Here is a 19,654-nt window from a genome sequence, read left to right as displayed (position 1 = left end):
CACTCAAATATGATGTACAATCCCACACTAACAATATAGTATAGACTTTTGTATGTGCTAGAATAAAAACTAAAACACTTTAAACAAGCCTGGGGTTAAACAAGGAATAAAGAGGCGGCAGACCGACGGACCAAAAGTAACTAGCCCGACCTAACAATTTTGGTCGTTTCAAGCACAGCACCCCAAATGTAAAGATAAGTCATAAGACTTTTCGAAAACTAGTTCTCTATTTCCACCAGTATACCAAATATACAATTAACAAGAACCAAAAAAAATAAACTACTGAAGGGAAGTTAAAACAAAATAAGACTCGTTCTGTCCTGAATATGCTTTCTCACAAACGGTCTGTAATCAAGAAACACTGATACCCAGGCTCATCAAAATAGGTCGAGATCTAGGTTGATACCAATACAAAGGGAAGTAACCGGGATTAATTTTTAATCAAAAGACCAATTCGGGCAAGGGATAAGGCGTTTCTCTGTAATAAAATAATTCAGTAAAGTACAACTTTTATTAAACAACACATATATGAATCAGCTGCACATTTAATTTGTTACAGTTTTGGTGAGTCAATGGTCCAATTCTGCAGTCTCTATAGTAGTTTCTTAGACCAAGAAATAAATTGTTTTAGTATCTATAATTTTCTCTAACGACTCACTCTGCCATTCTGCTCAGGGTTTGCATTTAGAACTCGCTAGTTAGCACTTCAATACTTAAATTTACCGTCTTTAAGTTCAAGTCATAGATTTGAGACACGCACGTTAATGTCAACAAATAATGACCCCGAACTTTTACTTTCTTAACCAGCGATCTATAAATAACTTTAACCTTAACAACTGACTAGCTGAACAGTTAATCGAATCTCGTTATTCGCAAACTGACAACTTTTATTCAGTTCAAAGAACTATACAAACACTCAACTCATAAGTTAACTCCTTTAACCAGCGAACCGCTTTCTAAATAAATTACGCCTCAGTGGGTAAATATTCTAAGTTTCCGCTAAATATACAATGCAAACCCTGATCAAAAACTAGCCAGTTTTAGTCAATCAAAATATATACATAAATAGGAGGGGGAACTTCTTACCTAAAAATACTGTAATACACATTTTCTTCAATACACTAGTATTAGCATATAAAATAGCGCAAGATTCCTCACCGAGACCACTTCCAAAAAATCGCGCACATGGTTGAAAATTCCCTCTTTAACTTACGTCTACACACCTGAGAATCTGAGCTGGGAATGATTACCAGAAGACAATCACTGCACGAGCTAATTTTCCCTGGGAACTCAATTGAGCTCTCTGATTGGTTGAGAAAGGAAAAATATTTTGAAGGCTAATGCAAGGTTCGTTATGTCACTAAAATTTAATGAATGAAAAAAAAATCAGAAAGTAATAAAATAATAATAAATCTTTCTGGGAAAATAATTAAAAATACTAATAATGAAATAAATAAATGAACCAAATAAAGTGACCCACAAACGTTACATCACATACATTTGCTTATATATAAACATGATCAGTGACAATTAAACATGTATTGAGATTAATTATACCTGTTGTTAGTTGTATTGTTACCTGTATAAGCTTGTTTATATAGGGGTGGTGTCAGTTTATTACACACAGGCCTGAAAGAAATGTATGGTTTCAATCAATTAAGAAAGTCAATTTATACATGTACCTGAAATGCAGTATTGAATTCATTTAAAGGTGCCAACATGAATTCTAGAAACTGGAAATAAAGTATCATTTCTGGATTCATAAGATGTTTACCTACACGTTTCACTCTGCCTTCCTTTTCCACATCTTGGTGACTATTGAAATAACTTTTCAAAGCTGGCCAGTGGTGCAATATACTTGTAATACATGTTTGAAGTGATAACCATCTGGTACTGACATGTTTTAATATTTTCAACGGTTCAACATCACAAAATGCTAGGTATTCCTTGTACAATTTTCCATTCGTTTGGAGGATTTTTGGAAGTGATAATAAATATCAAAGATAAAGTCATCGATTGGTAAGGGAAGTTCCTTAACCCCTGCTCCACAACAGCGATTTGCTAAATGGCAAATACATCCCATATTTACAACATTTGGTTGCTTTTGTCTTATCCTAGAAAGAAGTGAATTTTTCTGCCTTTCATGACAGAGCAATTGTCTGACATAAAACCAAACACATTTTTCCAAGGAATTTGTTTTTTCTCAAGTGTATTGTCCAAGGCATCAAATAAGTTTTGAGCATTTCCTATGTTTACAATAGGCATATATCAAGAAATCTAGTGACAGTGTCACCCAAAATACTGTCAAAAGTATCTGACAGGAATAACAAATAATTTGTCATTCCCTCTATCATTGCTCTGATCGCACATAATTGTGAAGGGTTGAGTTTTACAATTTTCTTCTACCACTTTACTATTTTCTACTGAAATGGCCCTTTTCACTATCTGGGTGGTTTTTGTTTTCCCACAAGAATAACCTGCAGCTATTGCACTATCAGTGAACATAATGTTGCATAATTTTGGGAAATGGCCAGAAACAGCAAAAGCAAGATTATGCTCTGCCACAAAATTTGAAAAAGTTTCTGCAATCTTATCAGTACACTTTTGGTTTTTGAGAGGAAAGATACCATGCCTATTGATTCTGCTTGAGATTTTTCCATTTTTGAATGAATCAGTGTTTTTGTTTGTCTTACAAGATCATTTCTTGCCCCTGCACTAATATTGATGTGGGAAGTGCAAAGAATACAGTACGCATCATTCTGACTTCTTTCACTCGATTTCACCCATTTAAATTCAGATTCCAAGCATTTTTTGTATGAGGATGAATACTTTTTCCTTTTACTTGGAGTAGAACAAGCTGGCCCAGATAGGGACCACTTTCATTCGGACATTATGTTGAACTGACAAACTAAAGTTTACTCAATTAACTGATTAATGCTCACTAATCAATTAAACTTACCTTGAAAATATTGTAGCTCCTGGTAAACAGGTAAACAAATCCTAAAATTTGACTTTTCTATTGTTTTCCTCTTCCAAGGTTAAAAGCTGATAAAACCGAACGTATATTTCAACTCTAAATACCGGAATCAATACCGGTAAAAAATCTGGGTGAAAGCGGGTCATTTTCCGATTACCGGGTAACAGGTTATTTGGCCACCCAGCGGGTATTTTAAAAACCCAGATAAGGGGTCAAATTCTCCGGTGTGACCCGCAGGATACGGGTCAGTTGACAGCTATGATCTATGAAATTTATAAGGAAAATCGGTCAACCTATTTAGGAGTTATTGCTCATGAAATGTAAATGTTTAGAAATTTCACAGTTTTTGGCCTATATCTAAAAACCTAAAACATTTATAGCAAAAGTGACCTAGGGTATTAATGACCAATAGGTCAAGGTCTATTCTCTTTAAGACACAACCATTTCACAGCTCTGAGACTGTTAGATAGTCAGCTCTCATACTTGGTAGTATTGTTTGTCATCATGTGTAGTTTAACCATACTATTCTGCCATTATATTTGACGATGGGAGTAATGGGACTTTGACCCTGTATGCCAGCTTCAACAAAGACGGAAGCAGGTCTAGAAATTCTCGACTGCGTCCGTCCGTCTGAAAGAAAAATTTGTCAAAAGTTTTCTTGGCTTCTATGAAAGGGAATGGTTTAATATTTGGTCTGTAGCTTGATAATGTTGAATTGCAGAGAGTAAGCCATCTTCCTGTTTGCCGATAGTTTGAAATTTTACAACACTCATTGTACAAGGAAAATTTTAGTTCATAGCCCCATTGGTTTCTATGTAAATTTCTATAATTTCAAGCATTAATGGCTACTTTTTCTTAAGCTCAAATAAAGTGACAGTCATTTTATGTCAAAACTATAACTTATCCTGAAAAATTCAACATACCTTTAATTGCATATTAGAGCGCACTGGTTCCCAGAAGTTTGGTAGTACAAGCACAGGTACTTCTGATCTGAAAAATAGGGCAAATGTTAGTATTAGTATTTCAAACATTTTTTTTAATATTCAAAACAAGGGCTCTACAGTGATCACAAGTCTGTAAGCTTTCATTTGATACCAACATTACCCAAATATTGTACTTATTGACAAAGTTACAGCTATGGGTAGGAATTGTTTTGTTTAAAATATGTACTACTTTCTTGTATGTTCTTTCTGACGGGGCCCAAATTAGTGGTTCTATACCTTAAAGGGAATGATTTAATATTTGGTCTGCAGCTTGATAATGTTGAGTAGAGAGTAATTTTGTTTGCCGATACTTTTAAATTTTACAACACTCATTGTACAAGGAAAATTTTAGTCAAAGTTTTTTTTGGCTCCTATTGAAGTGAATTATTTTAATATTTAGTCTGGGAAAGGTCAATTATGCTCAGGTATATGTGTTACCTCAATCAATTGCATGCAGTAACGCAGGTCCAGACCAGGTTTTGGTCTTGTTGATCATTGTAACACCGTATCAATGCAACCTCTGAGTTTGTTTGACAGAAAGCTATCATATATCATTTCACTTTATGCTGGAGTAATTGGACTTAAGCATACTCCCACCTTGTGATTGTAGTCCACATTACTTAGGGGAGATTTACTTTTCTTTGAGTTTGAAATACAAATGTAAGCAAAATGTGAAAATATTCTGAAAAATATATATGTATTTTTTAGGATCAAGCATGTGAAGTTCTGGAAGTTTTTGATGAGATGTTAGAATGTGAAGTAGCCATACTTGTTCCCCATATGAAAACAGTCGTAGATTTTTGTATTGAGGTAATTGTATGTTAAAAAACAGCTTATATTTCCATTTTACCTTCAGGAAGTCAAGAAAAGAACTGTCTATTTTGACCAAAATTGTCAGATGACTTTTCATAGTTGTTGCCCTTTAATAATTTTTGCTGAATGCTGTCAAAAAATACCTGAATGTTTCTTAGTGCATCTGGTTTGTAAATTATATCTAGGGATATAATCCATCAACAAACATTGAGGCTTAGGCTAAAAACAGAACAGAGGTGTCAATATATGTTTTTATGTTATTACAAATAGACTTACCAGTGGGTGGATGCAGAGACTGGAAAACTTGCTTCTTCCTATTATCGTTTCTTTCTATTGCCGGTCCCTTAAAATTTTGGTTTAAGATTGTTAACCATGAAGTTGGGGTCACATTAACTTTAAATTAGTTATAATGTTAATTAGGATGATTTTGTTTTTAAAATATATGTCAAATTATTGTTTTGGCCCGAATTTTGCAGTTTACTGAATAATGAAATGTGATACTGCAAGTGGGGCATGATTTCTTGACCATCCTAGTCAATTAAGATTGGAGTTGAATTCGCCTGCCACGTGCTGGTTTTAAACTCACAACCTCAGTGTTGACAGGCTATTGACATGATAGTTTAACTACGAAGACCACTTGGCCACATAGGCCCCATTCCACAATTGGAGGTATTGCCCCTAAATTACTATTTACAGGGAATCGTTTTTGGAACAGCAAATTGAACTACAGTGCAGGGACAAAAGTATTTGTCACCTACTTTTTTTCCCTTTATTTTTGATATAAAAACACATTTGTCAAAAAATTAATTTAAGGCATTTGTGTTAGGGTGTTTACAAACTAGGTGTTGCAAGATGCTGAATTGCCTAAATTTTATTTGCTTATTTGGTGATAGATTTGTCTTCAGTTTACGTTTTCTTCTAATGTAAACACACTTATAATTATCTATTATTTTCTTTTAATAGTTTATACACAACACATTTTTAAGAAAACTTTTATTATATAACATACTAAATCTAAACATCATTATCCAAATTAGATACCATTACATAACAATATACATTACAATGAATGAGGTTGTTAAATGTGATATATGCTTTTTTTGTGCTTCTTTGTTAAATATTTGTTTGTTTTTGTTGTGATTAAGATTCTGACACGGTGTTTTGAACCATAATGGGTAAAAGTCCAATTTCAAATTGTTAAGATTTTTGACAACATTCATTCTGTGTCAGAAACCTATGCTATGTCAAATATTTAATCACAATCCAAATTCAGAGCTGTATTGCACAATTAAAAGAAATTGTTAGTAGATTCATAGTAAATAATAGATATAGCATCATATTCTAATTTTGGAAATAATGTATAAATATAGTTTGAAATTTACTGTTCATTATTAGATATATAATTAGAGGTTAGTTTTATAGATTTTTTAAAGACATTGTATTAATGATGAAGGATATTTTGGAAATAGTTTTTTTCATTTTTATACGACCGCAAAAAATTTTTTGTGGTCGTATATTGGTATGACGTTGGCGTCATCGTCGTCGTCGTCGTCGTCTGGCGTCGTCCGAAGACACATTGGTTTTCACACTCTAACTTTAGTTTAAGTGAATGGATCTCTATGAAATTTTACCACAAGGTTCAATACCACAAAAGGAAGGTTGGGATTGATTTTGGGGGTTATGGTACCAACAGTAAAGGAATTAGGGGCCAAAAAGGGGCCAAAAATAAGCATTTTTGTAACTTCCAGACATAACTTGTGTGTTAGTGTATGGATCTCTCTCTGACATTGTACCACAAGGTTCCATATTACAAAAGGAATGCTGGGATTGATTTTGGGGGTAATTGCCTCAAAATTTTAGGAATTAGGGGCCAAAAAAGGGGCAAAAAACAAGCATTTTTCTAGTTTCATGACAATAACTTGTGTGTAAGTGTATGGATCTTTTTGAAGTTTTACTACAAGGTTCCATGCCACAAAGGGAAAGCTGTTATTGAGTTTGGGGGTAATTGCCCTAAACGTTTAGGAATTTGGGGCCAAAAAGGGGCCAAAAAACACATTTTTCTAGTTTCCAGACAATAACTTGTGTTCAAGTGTATGGATCTCTCTGAAATTGTACTGCAAGGTACCATACCACAAAGGGAAGGCTGGGATTGATGATGGGGGTAATTGCCTCAAAACTTTAGGAATTAGGGGCCAAAAAGGGGCAAAAAACAAGCATTTTTCTAGTTTCAGGACAATAACTTGTGTGTAAGTGTATGGATCTTTCTAAAATTGTACTACAAGGTTCCATATCACAAAGGGAAAGCTGGGTTTGAGTTTGGGGGTAATTGCCCTAAACGTTTAGGAATTTGGGGCCAAAAAGGGGCCAAAAAACACATTTTTCTAGTTTCCAGACAATAACTTGTGTTCAAGTGTATGGATCTCTCTGAAATTGTACTGCAAGGTACCATACCACAAAGGGAAGGCTGGGATTGAGTTTGGGGGTGATGAATCATAAGGGGGTTCAAAAAATTGGGGGGGGGGGGGTTTCCTTTTTTTTTTCTTTTAAAATTTTCCATTTTAAGTTGGTTATTTCTGATTTATATTTAAAAGCAAATAATAATGATATGGTAGGAGATACACACCAAACAGGATGTGTAAATTATTATATAATAAGTATTGTGCAATAGCAAGAAATTTTCAATTGCACAGTATTGCACAATAGCAAGAAATCTTCAATTGCACAGTATTGCGCAATAGCAAGAAATCTTCAATTGCACAGTATTGCGCAATAGCACAATATTGAGCAATAGCAAGAAATTGTCAATTGTACAGTATTGCGCAATAGTAAGAAATATTTAATTGCACAGTATTGTGCAAGAGAAGATACTTCGTATAAATTGCTTATTTCTTGACCAATTTCAATGGGGTTTTATTCTTGAATTCTTGGGGTTTTTTAATATGCTGAATCTAACCGTGTATTCAGTTTTTGGATTTTGGGCCCCGTTTTTAAATTGGTCCACATTGAGGTCCAAAGGGTCCAAAATTAAACTTTGTTTGATTTCATCAAAGATTGAATTATTGGGGTTCTTTGATATGCTGAATCTAACCGTGTATTTCGATTCTTAATTTTTGGTTCTGTTTTCAAATTGGTCTACATTAAGGTCCAAAGGGTCCAAAATTAACGTTAGTTTGATTTTAACAAAAAATGAATTCTTAGGGTTCTTTGATATGCTGAATCTAAACATGTATTTAGATTTTTTTATTATTAGCCCAGTTTTAAAGTTGGTCCAAAATTAAACTTTGTTTGATTTCAACAAAAATTGAATATATGGGGTTCTTTGATATGCTGAATCTAACCATGTATTTAGATTTTTGATTTTTGGGCCCCGTTATCAACTTTATCCACATTGAGATCAAAAGGGTCCAAAATTAAACTTTGTTTAAATTCATCAAAAATTGAATTCTTGGGGTTCTTTGATATGCTGAATCTAACCATGTATTTAGATTTTGGATATTGGACCATAATAGGTGAATGTCCAATTTAAAATTTTTAAGTTCTTAGACCACATTCATTCTGTGTCAGAAACCTATGCTGTGTCAAATATTTAATCACAATCCAAATGCAAAGCTGTATCAAGCTTGAATGTTGTGTCCATACTTGCCCAAACTGTTCAGGGTTCAACCTCTGCGGTCGTATCAAGCTGCGCCCTGCGGAGCATTTTATTTGTAAATGTTTTGAAGAACTTCGTGGTAGGTTTGTTTGTTATTATGTAATAATTGATTTTCAGAATGCAGGACAATGCACCCTTGTATTTCCTACTTTCCAATTGCAATCTTACTATTTAAACTTATTGATATGAACATTTCTTACTTTCAGACTGCAGCTAACACTATCTTAGAAGACAAAGTGAGAGTTAAGGGAATGTCATTTATAGCCACATTAATTAAACTGAAGAAGAAAGTAAGGTTGATATGTTTAGTAGGTTTGTTAAGTGAAATAACAAATATAAGGAGGTCTGGTATCTTATCAATTTCCCAAAGTGGACAATGGAACATCCAGGTTGATTTGTTCCAGACACTTCATCTGATGGGGGAGGGGGGGATACATTTTTCCATGAAAGGGGGTAGAAATACCATGGATAATTAAAAGTGTTATAAAATCTTCTCCAGCCTATGTTTTTATTTTATTTCAGATACTTAATAAAAACATTATAATTTGATCAGGTAGCTTAAATGCTTAATTAACTATTTCCGATTCTGATATTTAAAGGGGGATTTAATTTTTCATGGAAGTGGATTTAAAATATCATGATTAAGAAAATTGATGTAAAATCTTTTTCTACTTAAAATTTTCATTCAAGATCCAAATTGCAACCATTTTAGCTAGTTCAAGAGGTTTAAAGGCTATTATTAATCCAAATGTTGACCTTTTAGGAGATGGGGTTAATTCTTTCATTGTTATGGGGTAAAATTACCATAGCTAAGAAAAATGGTAATAAAATCTTTTCCAACATATGTTTTTGATTCAGGATACTTATAACAGCATTATAACCAGTTAATATAGTGTAAATTAAATTTTGACCTATTAGTGGAGGTTGCTCAATTGTCCATGATAGGGAGTTAAATACCATGGTTAAGAAAGATTTATAAAATCTTTTCAAACATAGTTTTCTAGACGTGTTATAGTATTCTTTTATTTGTCTTTATTAATATTACTTTTACTGTTAAGTCTGTTTTTTGTGATATCCATTTGACGTGACTCTGTACTTATGTATCCCGTCATACTTTGAACGACAAAATTATTTTTAGCTCACCTGGCCCATAATTTACAATGTAAAACTGATTATCAGGTCAAGATCTATCTGCCCTGAAATTTTCAGACAAATCTGACAACCCGTTGTTGGGTTGCTGCCCATGAATTGGTAATTTTAAGGAAATTTTGCAGTTTTTGGTTATTATCTTGAATATTATTATAGATAGAGATAAACTGTAAACAGCAATAATGTTCAGGAAAGTAAGATCTACAAATAAGTCCCCCATGACCAAAATTGTCAGTGGACCCCTTTAGGAGTTATTGCCCTTTATAGTCAATTTTTAACAATTTTTCGTAAATTTCTGTACAAAAATCTTCTTCTCTGAAATTACTGAGACAAATTTAACCATACCTGGCCATAATCATTATTAGGTTATCTAGGTTAAAAAATTTGTCCGATGACCCCGCCTTCTAACCATCATGGCCGACATGGTTAAAAATAGAACATAGGGGTAAAATGCAGTTTTTGTCGAGCCTGCGACTTTTGTCGCAGAAAGCTCGACATAGGGATAGCGATCCGGCGGCGGCGGCGGCGGCGGCTACGGCGGCGGCGGCGGCGTTAGCTAACTTCTTAAAAGCTTTATATTTTAGAAGATGGAAGACCTGGATGCTTCATACTTTGTATATGGATGCCTCATGTTACGAAGTTTCCGTCAGTCACATGTCCAATGTCCTTGACCTCATTTTCATGGTTCAGTGACTACTTGAAAAAAAAGTTCAGATTTTTTGTAATGTTAAATTCTCTCTTATTATAAGTAATAGGATAACTATATTTGGTATGTGCGTACCTTGCAAGGTCCTCATGCCCGTCAGACAGTTTTCACTTGACCTCGACCTCATTTCATGGATCAGTGAACAAGGTTAAGTTTTCGTGGTCAAGTCCATATCTCAGATACTATAAGCAATAGGTCTAGTATATTCGGTGTATGGAAGGACTGTAAGGTGTACATGTCCAACTGGCAGGTGTCATCTGACCTTGACCTCATTTTCATGGTTCAGTGGTTATAGTTAAGTTTTTGTGTTTTGGTCTCTTTTTCTTATACTGTATGCAATAGGTCTACTATATTTGGTGTATGGAATGATTGTAAGGTGTACATGTCTAGCTGGCAGGTGTCATCTGACCTTGACCTCATTTTCATGGTTCAGTGGTCAAAGTTAAGTTTTTGAGTTTTGGTCTTTCTTTCTAATACTGCATGCAATAGGTCAGCTATATTTGGTGTATGGAATGATTGTAAGGTGTACATGTCTAGCTGGCAGGTGTCATCTTACCTTGACCTCATTTTCATGGTTCAGTGGTCAAAGTTAAGTTTTTGAGTTTTGGTCTTTTTTTCTAATACTATATGCAATAGTTCAACTATATTTGGTGTATGGAAATATTTTATGATCTATATGTCAGTCACGCAGGTTTTATTTGACCTTGACCTCATTTTCAAGGTTCATTGCTCAGTGTTAAGTTTTTGTGTTTTCGTCTGTTTTTCTTAAACTATAAGCAATAGGTCAACTATATTTGTTGTATGGAAGAATTGTTAGCTGTACATGCCTGCCTAGCATGGTTCATCTGACCTTGACCTCATTTTCATGGTTCATTGGTCAATGTTTAGTTTACTTGGTTAATGTTAAGTTTATGTGACAGTTGTAATAAAGCTTTATATTTAGGACTATCAACATAATATCAATGATTAGTAAAGAAGGCGAGACATTTCAGCGTGTGCACTCTTGTTGGTTTATATCTCTGAAACTAAAGCATTTAGAGCAAATCTGTTCATCAGATTTAGATTTATCCGCCCTGAAATTTTCAGACAAATCCGACAACCCGTTGTTGGGTTGCTACCCCTGAGTTAGTGATTTTACAGAAATTTTGCAGTTTTTTGGTTATTATCTTAGATATCATTATAATATCTAATATCTAATACTATTATTTATTTTTGAGAAAATATTCTTTATTTTTGAAAACATTATTTTTCAAAACTATGACAGAAATTTATTTATTCAGAAAGACAAGAACGGATTTGTATATAATTTCATTTATGAAGGGAATAAAGTTGTGATAACCCTATACAGTTCGTCTGCAACTCTTCATATACAAGGAAAAGGATGTGGGAATTGGTTCAAGGAAGAATTTAGTATTTTAGGAAAACAATTACACAATGAGGTAACATATTTCCAAACTTCTTTAATAGGAAATAACACTGACCAGATGTCTACTGGAAACCTGTTATTAGAATCAATGATAAACTTTGACAGTTCAGTAACAGACCCAAAGTTATTTGTACAAGAAATGTCAAACACCTTGATAACATCAACCCCAATTAGACACTTGTCTGTGAACAGTACTTTACATAATCTACAAAATCTTGATCATAGTAACCTAGATTTGCAACAAGAAGTAATCGATTTAAAACAGATGGTTGAATCAATTATCAAAACAATCCATTCAAACAAGCAGAATCAAAGTCTTCCTCTTTCAAAAACTGTCAATTCATCAACACAAACTGTAAGTGTTTCTACTCAGACAGAAGAACAAGAAAAGACCCTGAAGACCCGGCATACTTCAATGCAAATTGAATATAGAACTGTTTCAAGACAGATCTACAAAGCCATTGGATCTGATGATAAACATTTTCACCCTCCTCCACATAATGTGAATGACTACCAACCAAAACCAAAACCTCCAAAACCTGAATTAACTAAAACAGAATTTGGACCAAAAGATTATTCAAATGACAATGCAGTACCCATTCCCAATCCTATCACTGGTGAAAACAACAAAACCACATTAATAATTGGGAGTTCCATTTTAAAGGGTATTCAGCCCCGTGGACTACAAAACACCGAGGTATGTACCAACAGAGGAGCCAACATAGATAGACTGATAGATGTGATAAAAAAGAAGGATATGTCAACATACAGAACAATTATCATCCATATTGGTGGAAATGACTTTGATAATGGTGACAATCTCCAAAGCATAAGAGATAATTATGAAGCTCTATTATATTTACTGAATATCAAATGTCACCCACATTGTAAATTTGTAGTTTCTGGAATTCTACCCAGAAAAGGATTTAATATGCATAACCCGAATGAAATGCTGAAAGACCTATGTGAACAGTTTAACATACAATTTATTGATCATACAAACATGTTTTATGATAAGAATTACCATCTTTCTTATTCTGTTTTTCATCATGATGGGATTCATTTGTCAAAAAAAGGGACATCAGCGTTCCTTAGATCAGCCAACATGCATGTTAGCATATTAGGGCATACAGATCAATCTGAAAGGTATTGTGTTCATTGTGGTGAACCAAATCATAATTCAAAATCATGTAGACATGGTAGAAAGGTTCTATGTCACTCTTGTAACAATTTTGGTCACAAAGAAAAATTCTGTGAATTTTATCATTAGGGTGATGGCAAAGAGGACAAAGCCCTACAAAATCAAATTTAAAAAAAATTCTTTTGAAATTTAAACCACATATGTCAAGAATGTAATAATATTTCCTGCACATGTCTGTATTGTATTAAGAATTTAGCTAATCAGAAATTTGAATCCAGCAGTTCAAAATCTTGTTACCAATTATCTAAACATAAGGATGTAATTAATAACTCTGATAAAATGACACCAGCATTAAATCAAGTTGATACAACCTCTCAGCAGGTACCAGATCTTACCCTATCTTTGCCATCTCAAGTTTCTCAAGACATAATGTACAAAACAAATACTCTTGTAATACAAATCCCTGAGGCCACTTCTAGTATTGAGGATTTTTTTATATTTTTATTTACATATTATATAATATGTGTGTCATGTTTATGTGTTATTGACAATACTTATCTTATTGATAAGGATACAGAAAATGATAATCTTGTAACATATTGATTTGAGAAATGCAAAGGTCTTAAAATATGTTCCCACAATGTGAATAGATTGGAATGCAAGTTTGATGAGATTAAATACAATCTAATGTCCACTCCAAATCCCCCAGATATAATTGGTTACTGTGAAACTTTTTTGGGTAAAAATACTTCTGATAGAGAAATAGATATTCCTGGATATATTTTACAAAGGAAAGATAGACTAACTGATGGTGGGGGTGGCTGGGCTGTCTATTTAACAGAAACCACCTCCTTTTCTAGACAAATTGATTTTGAAATAAGTAACATTGAAACTATTAGGTTTGAAATTAAACCTAGCTATAAGAAATCCTTTTTTTGTGCTTTGTTTATAGGCCACCCAAGTCACTAATTGGTTGGATAGATAAATTTGAGGATGAGATTAAGGTGGCAATGAAATATAATTTAGACGTAATCCTTATGGGAGATTTTAACATAAATTGTTTACAACCCAATAAAATACCACAAAGATGGTTAAATGCTCTAGAAACTTATAACTTTCAACAGTTAATTAAGGAACCAACCAGAGTAACAAATGAATCAAAAATTTTAATTGACCATATATATGTCACCCATTTAAGCATTGTTAAAGAGGCTCATGTTTCTAAATATTCTATCAGTGATCACTATCCAATATGCATGACAAGACAAGAGAAAATGTATGATAAAAAACATACTCATTCAACAACCACTTATAGAAATTTTAAGACTTTTAATGAGCAAAATTATTTAAAAGATTTAAAAAGTGCACCTTTTCAACATATTGAATTTGAAAATGACCCATCTGTTTGTATTGAAATTTGGTACAACATTTTTAATAACATTTTAAATAAACATGCCCCTATTGTGAAAAAGAGGGTTAAAAAAAGACCGACAGCCAGAATGGTACAATAAAGAAATCTCATATGCAAGAAAAATGAGAGATAAATATAATTTACTGGGAATGTGGGCTGAATATAGATTCTGGAGAAACAGAACAAAACATATTATTGATACATCTAAACAGAAATATTACAATGATATGATAAAAGACTCAAAAGATTCTAAAACACTCTGGAAATGTATTCACAGTCTAAATCCATCTAATCCATCAAAACCACATGAACTTATTGCAACCGGAAACCATATAACTACAGATCATAAAGAAATTGCTAATGAATTCAATAATTATTTCACCTCATGTGTTGAAAAATTAAGGCATAGCAGGACACCAAGTAACTCAAATTTTAATACTCTGACAAACTATGTACAAATGAAATTCTTAACACAACAAGTTCATCATTCCTCCAGTAAATGTTTCAGAACTATTTGATGAAATAATTAAACTAGACGTTAAGACATCTTCTGGTTCTGACAATATAGGTCCAAAAATTTTAAAACTGAGTGCTCCTTTCGTAGCATCTTCCTTAACATACATTTTTAATCGAATGATTGATACTGGTATTTATCCATCTGTTTTAAAAAATGCCAAGGTAGCTCCAATTTTCAAATCTGGTGAAAAAAACGTAGCTAGCAATTACAGACCAATATCTGTTTTGCCAACATTATCAAAATTAATAGAGAGACATGTATCTAAACATCTGTATAATTATTTGACAAAGTTTCAAATTTTACATCCTTCCCAGTCTGGTTTTAGACCTAACCATTCATGTCAAACTGCCCTAATTAATATCATTGATAAATGGCTACATGAAATGAATAATGGAAATATCAATTTGGCAGTCCTGGATTTTAAGAAAGCTTTTGATGTTGTTGATCATGAAATTTTATGTAAAAAACTTCAAATTTATGGCTTCCATGAAGATACTGTTGATTTTTTAAAATCATATTTGAGTGAAAGAACACAGCAAGTCCAAATAAATAATTAGTTTTCTGATTAAAAGTTTATAAATTTTGGTGTTCCACAGGGCTCAATACTTGGTCCCATTTTGTTTGTTTTGTACATAAATGACCTTCCATTACACATCAAAAACTGCCATACAGACTTGTATGCTGATGACACAACTATGCATACATCAGGAAAGAGTATTGTTGATATGCAATTAAAAGTACAAGATGATCTCCAATGTGTTGAAAAATGGTGTCATAAAAATAACATGTTCATAAATTCAGATAAGACTAGATGTATGGTTATAGGTACAAGACAAAGGCTGCGTTTAAATCAAGCAGAACCAGTTCTAACTATTGAGAATAATATTCTTCAAAAATCATCAATTGATAAACTTTTAGGTGTTAGAATTGACTCTAATCTGTCCTGGACAGACCATGTTAATTACTTATGTTCATCAATATCATCCAGACTTCATTTACTCTCTAAAATCAAGAAATTTCTAAATATTGATTCAAGAAAATTGTTTTATAATGGCTATATTCTCCCACTGATAGATTATTGTTGTATTATTTGGAGTGGTTGTGCTAAAAATGAGCTAGTCAGAATAATAAAATTGCAGAAAAGGGCTGCAAGACTTATTTTAGATGCTGATCCACTTTCATCATCATCTCCACTGTTTAAACAGCTTGGGTGGATGACAGTAGAGAACAGAATCTCATACCACAAATCTGTTTTGATGCAGAAATGCCTTAAGAACAAAGCCCCTATATATCTCATTGAAAAATTCAAAGAAATGCCAGAAATTAACCAATATTGTTTGAGGAATGCGTCTTGCAAAAATTTACAAGTTCCAAAAGCCAAAACAGAGCTGTATAAGAAATCGTTTATATATTCAGGATCTATTTTATGGAATAACTTACCAACATCCCTAAAAAAAAATCAACCTCAAGTACAAGCTCATTCAAAAAAGATTTAAAAAATTACTTGTTGGAACATTAAGAAGCTGTGTAACTTTATATGTATAATAATTTTCACACACTTACTCAAACTTAAGATATTATTGAGGTAATTTGAATGATGCCAATACTATATGAATTTGTAATTTTTACCTGTTTTGAAAATTGTATATTTCATAACAATTTTTTATTTCATTGTCGAGCCTGCGACTTTTGTCGCAGAAAGCTCGACATAGGGATAGTGATCCGGCGGCGGCGGCGGCGGCGGCGGCGTTAGCTCACTTCTTAAAAGCTTTATATTTTAGAAGGTGGAAGACCTGGAGGCTTCATACTTTGTATATGGATGCCTCATGTTACGAAGTTTCCGTCAGTCACATGTCCAATGTCCTTGACCTCATTTTCATGGTTCAGTGACTACTTGAAAAAAAAGTTAACAATTTATGTAATGTTAAATTCTCTCTTATTATAAGTAGTAGGATAACTATATTTGGTATGTGCGTACCTTGCAAGGTCCTTATGCCTGTCAGACAGTTTTCACTTGACCTCGACCTCATTTCATGGATCAGTGAACAAGGTTAAGTTTTGGTGGTCAAGTCCATATCTCAGATACTATAAGCAATAGGTCTAGTATATTCGGTGTATGGAAGGACTGTAAGGTGTACATGTCCAACTGGCAGGTGTCATCTGACCTTGACCTCATTTTCATGGTTCAGTGGTTATAGTTAAGTTTTTGTGTTTTGGTCTGTTTTTCTTATACTGTATGCAATAGGTCTACTATATTTGGTGTATGGAATGATTATAAGGTGTATATGTCTAGCTGGCAGGTGTCATCTGACCTTGACCTCGTTTTCATGGTTCAGTGGTTATAGTTAAGTTTTTGTGTTTTGGTCTGTTTTTCTTATACTGTATGCAATAGGTCTACTATATTTGGTGTATGGAATGATTGTAAGGTGTACATGTCTAGCTGGCAGGTGTCATCTGACCTTGACCTCATTTTCATGGTTCAGTGGTTATAGTTAAGTTTTTGTGTTTTGGTCTGTTTTTCTTATACTGTATGCAATAGGTCTACTATATTTGGTGTATGGAATGATTGTAAGGTGTACATGTCTAGCTGGCAGGTGTCATCTGACCTTGACCTCATTTTCATGGTTCAGTGGTTATAGTTAAGTTTTTGTGTTTTGGTCTGTTTTTCTTATACTGTATGCAATAGGTCTACTATATTTGGTGTATGGAATGATTGTAAGGTGTACATGTCTAGCTGGCAGGTGTCATCTGACCTTGACCTCGTTTTCATGGTTCAGTGGTTATAGTTAAGTTTTTGTGTTTTGGTCTGTTTTTCTTATACTGTATGCAATAGGTCTACTATATTTGGTGTATGGAATGATTGTAAGGTGTACATGTCTAGCTGGCAGGTGTCATCTGACCTTGACCTCATTTTCATGGTTCAGTGGTTATAGTTAAGTTTTTGTGTTTTGGTCTGTTTTTCTTATACTGTATGCAATAGGTCTACTATATTTGGTGTATGGAATGATTGTAAGGTGTACATGTCTAGCTGGCAGGTGTCATCTGACCTTGACCTCGTTTTCATGGTTCAGTGGTTATAGTTAAGTTTTTGTGTTTTGGTCTGTTTTTCTTATACTGTATGCAATAGGTCTACTATATTTGGTGTATGGAATGATTGTAAGGTGTACATGTCTAGCTGGCAGGTGTCATCTGACCTTGGCCTCGTTTTCATGGTTCAGTGGTTATAGTTAAGTTTTTGTGTTTTGGTCTGTTTTTCTTATACTGTATGCAATAGGTCTACTATATTTGGTGTATGGAATGATTGTAAGGTGTACATGTCTAGCTTGCAGGTGTCATCTGACCTTGACCTCGTTTTCATGGTTCAGTTGTCAAAGGTAAGTTTTTGAGTTTTGGTCTTTTTTTCTAATACTATATCCAATAGGTCAACTATATTTGGTGTAAGGAAATATTTTATGATCTTTATGTCAGTCGCGCAGGTTTTATATGACCTTGACCTCATTTTCACAGTTCATTGCTCAGTGTTAAGTTTTTGTGTTTTGGTCTTAAACTATAAGCAATAGGTCAACTATATTTGTTATATGGAAGAATTGTTAACTGTACATGTCTGCTTGGCATGGTTCATCTGACCTTGACCTCATTTTCATGGTTCATTGGTCAATGTTTAGTTTTCTTGGTTAATGTTAAGTTTATGTGACAGTTGTAATAAAGCTTTATATTTAGGACTATCAACATAATATCAATGATTAGTAAAGAAGGCGAGACATTTCAGTGTGTGCACTCTTGTTTTTTCATATATGTGTGCTTGTTTGATATTTTGTAATTGTTTGTTTTATTTCATTGTAATTCATGAGGGCCTCAGGGAAGATTAGTTTTATAGCTAACTGTGTAACCCTCTTTAAATAAAGAATTATTATTATTATTATTATTATTAATCATGATTTTAACCTGATTTTACATGATTTCCAAAGCATCAGTAAATACAGGTGAGCGACACAGGCTCTTGAGAGCCTCTAGTATTTTATTAATATTACTTTTACTGTTAAGTCTGTTTTTTGTGATATCCATTTGACATGACTCTACTTATGTATCCCGTCATACTTTGAACGACAAAATTATTTCATATCTACCTGTGTGACGTCAAACACCCGATTCTACGCCAGTACTTAAAACCTTCCATCCTTTATGGGTGGATTTTACATAGATAAATAAAATCGTATGATAAAAAAGCAAAATGAGGATGTTAAATTTGATGTATGCCTTTTGGTGCTTCTTTGTTACATTTGTTTGTTTTAATAGTGATTAAGATGATAACACAATGTTGACTGCTGTACCCCTATTTTTGACATTTTTACCTATTGTGTCTGTTTGTTTTGTTCACACATCGTTGTCAATATAATGGAATTTGATGCAACTGTCATACAAGTGAGAGGTTTAGCTAGCTATAAAACCAGGTTCAATCCACCATTTTTTACATAAGAAAATGCCTGTACCAAGTCAGGAATATGACAGTTGTTATCCATTCGTTTGATGTGTTTGAGCTTTTGATTTTGCATTTGATTAGGGACTTTCCTTTTAGAATTTTCCTCAGAGTTCAGTATTTTTATGATTTTACTTTTCATTCAAGAAACGTTAAGAAGTTATAATTGGATTATGAAGCTTAAATGTTTTGATGATTTGAAATTCTTATATCTAAAGGGGGTTCAATTTTTCCATGAAAGGAGGTTCAAAATACCATGGTTAAAAGAAAACTGATCTTTAATCTTTTCCATTATATATTTTAAGTTTAAGATACTAATAAGATTATATCTTGAAAACTGACATATCAGCAAGGGCACAGCCTGCAAATTTTTGTATGAGGCACAGAGAAAGATGCATATTT

At 33.4% G+C, this 19,654-nt stretch overlaps 1 protein-coding gene and 1 long non-coding RNA gene across 7 annotated transcripts in view; one reads left to right on the top strand and one right to left on the bottom strand.

Annotated features, from left to right (window-relative positions):
* The window catches only part of LOC127701233 (importin-4-like), a 997,117-nt gene that overhangs the window by 228,271 nt on the left and 749,192 nt on the right, over positions 1–19,654 (top strand). For all 6 annotated transcript variants that reach the window (XM_052205057.1, XM_052205056.1, XM_052205054.1 and 3 more), the window contains exons 9-10: positions 4,669–4,770; positions 8,632–8,715. In XM_052205057.1, the coding sequence (XP_052061017.1) occupies positions 4,669–4,770; positions 8,632–8,715 (186 nt within the window). The remainder of the gene's footprint in view (positions 1–4,668; positions 4,771–8,631; positions 8,716–19,654) is intronic.
* LOC127701249 (uncharacterized) lies at positions 9,916–18,700 on the bottom strand. Its single transcript, XR_007981953.1, has 3 exons — positions 18,123–18,700; positions 17,094–17,240; positions 9,916–10,695 (listed from the first exon to the last, which is right to left on the bottom strand). It is a non-coding gene; the product is annotated as an uncharacterized LOC127701249 (long non-coding RNA).

This window comes from Mytilus californianus, unplaced genomic scaffold (genome assembly GCF_021869535.1).
Source record: "Mytilus californianus isolate M0D057914Y unplaced genomic scaffold, xbMytCali1.0.p SCAF_5, whole genome shotgun sequence".
In the NCBI taxonomy this organism is placed as follows: domain Eukaryota; kingdom Metazoa; phylum Mollusca; class Bivalvia; order Mytilida; family Mytilidae; genus Mytilus; species Mytilus californianus.
Note: the sequence above shows the minus strand (reverse complement) of the source record. Positions and strands in the feature narration are given on the sequence as shown.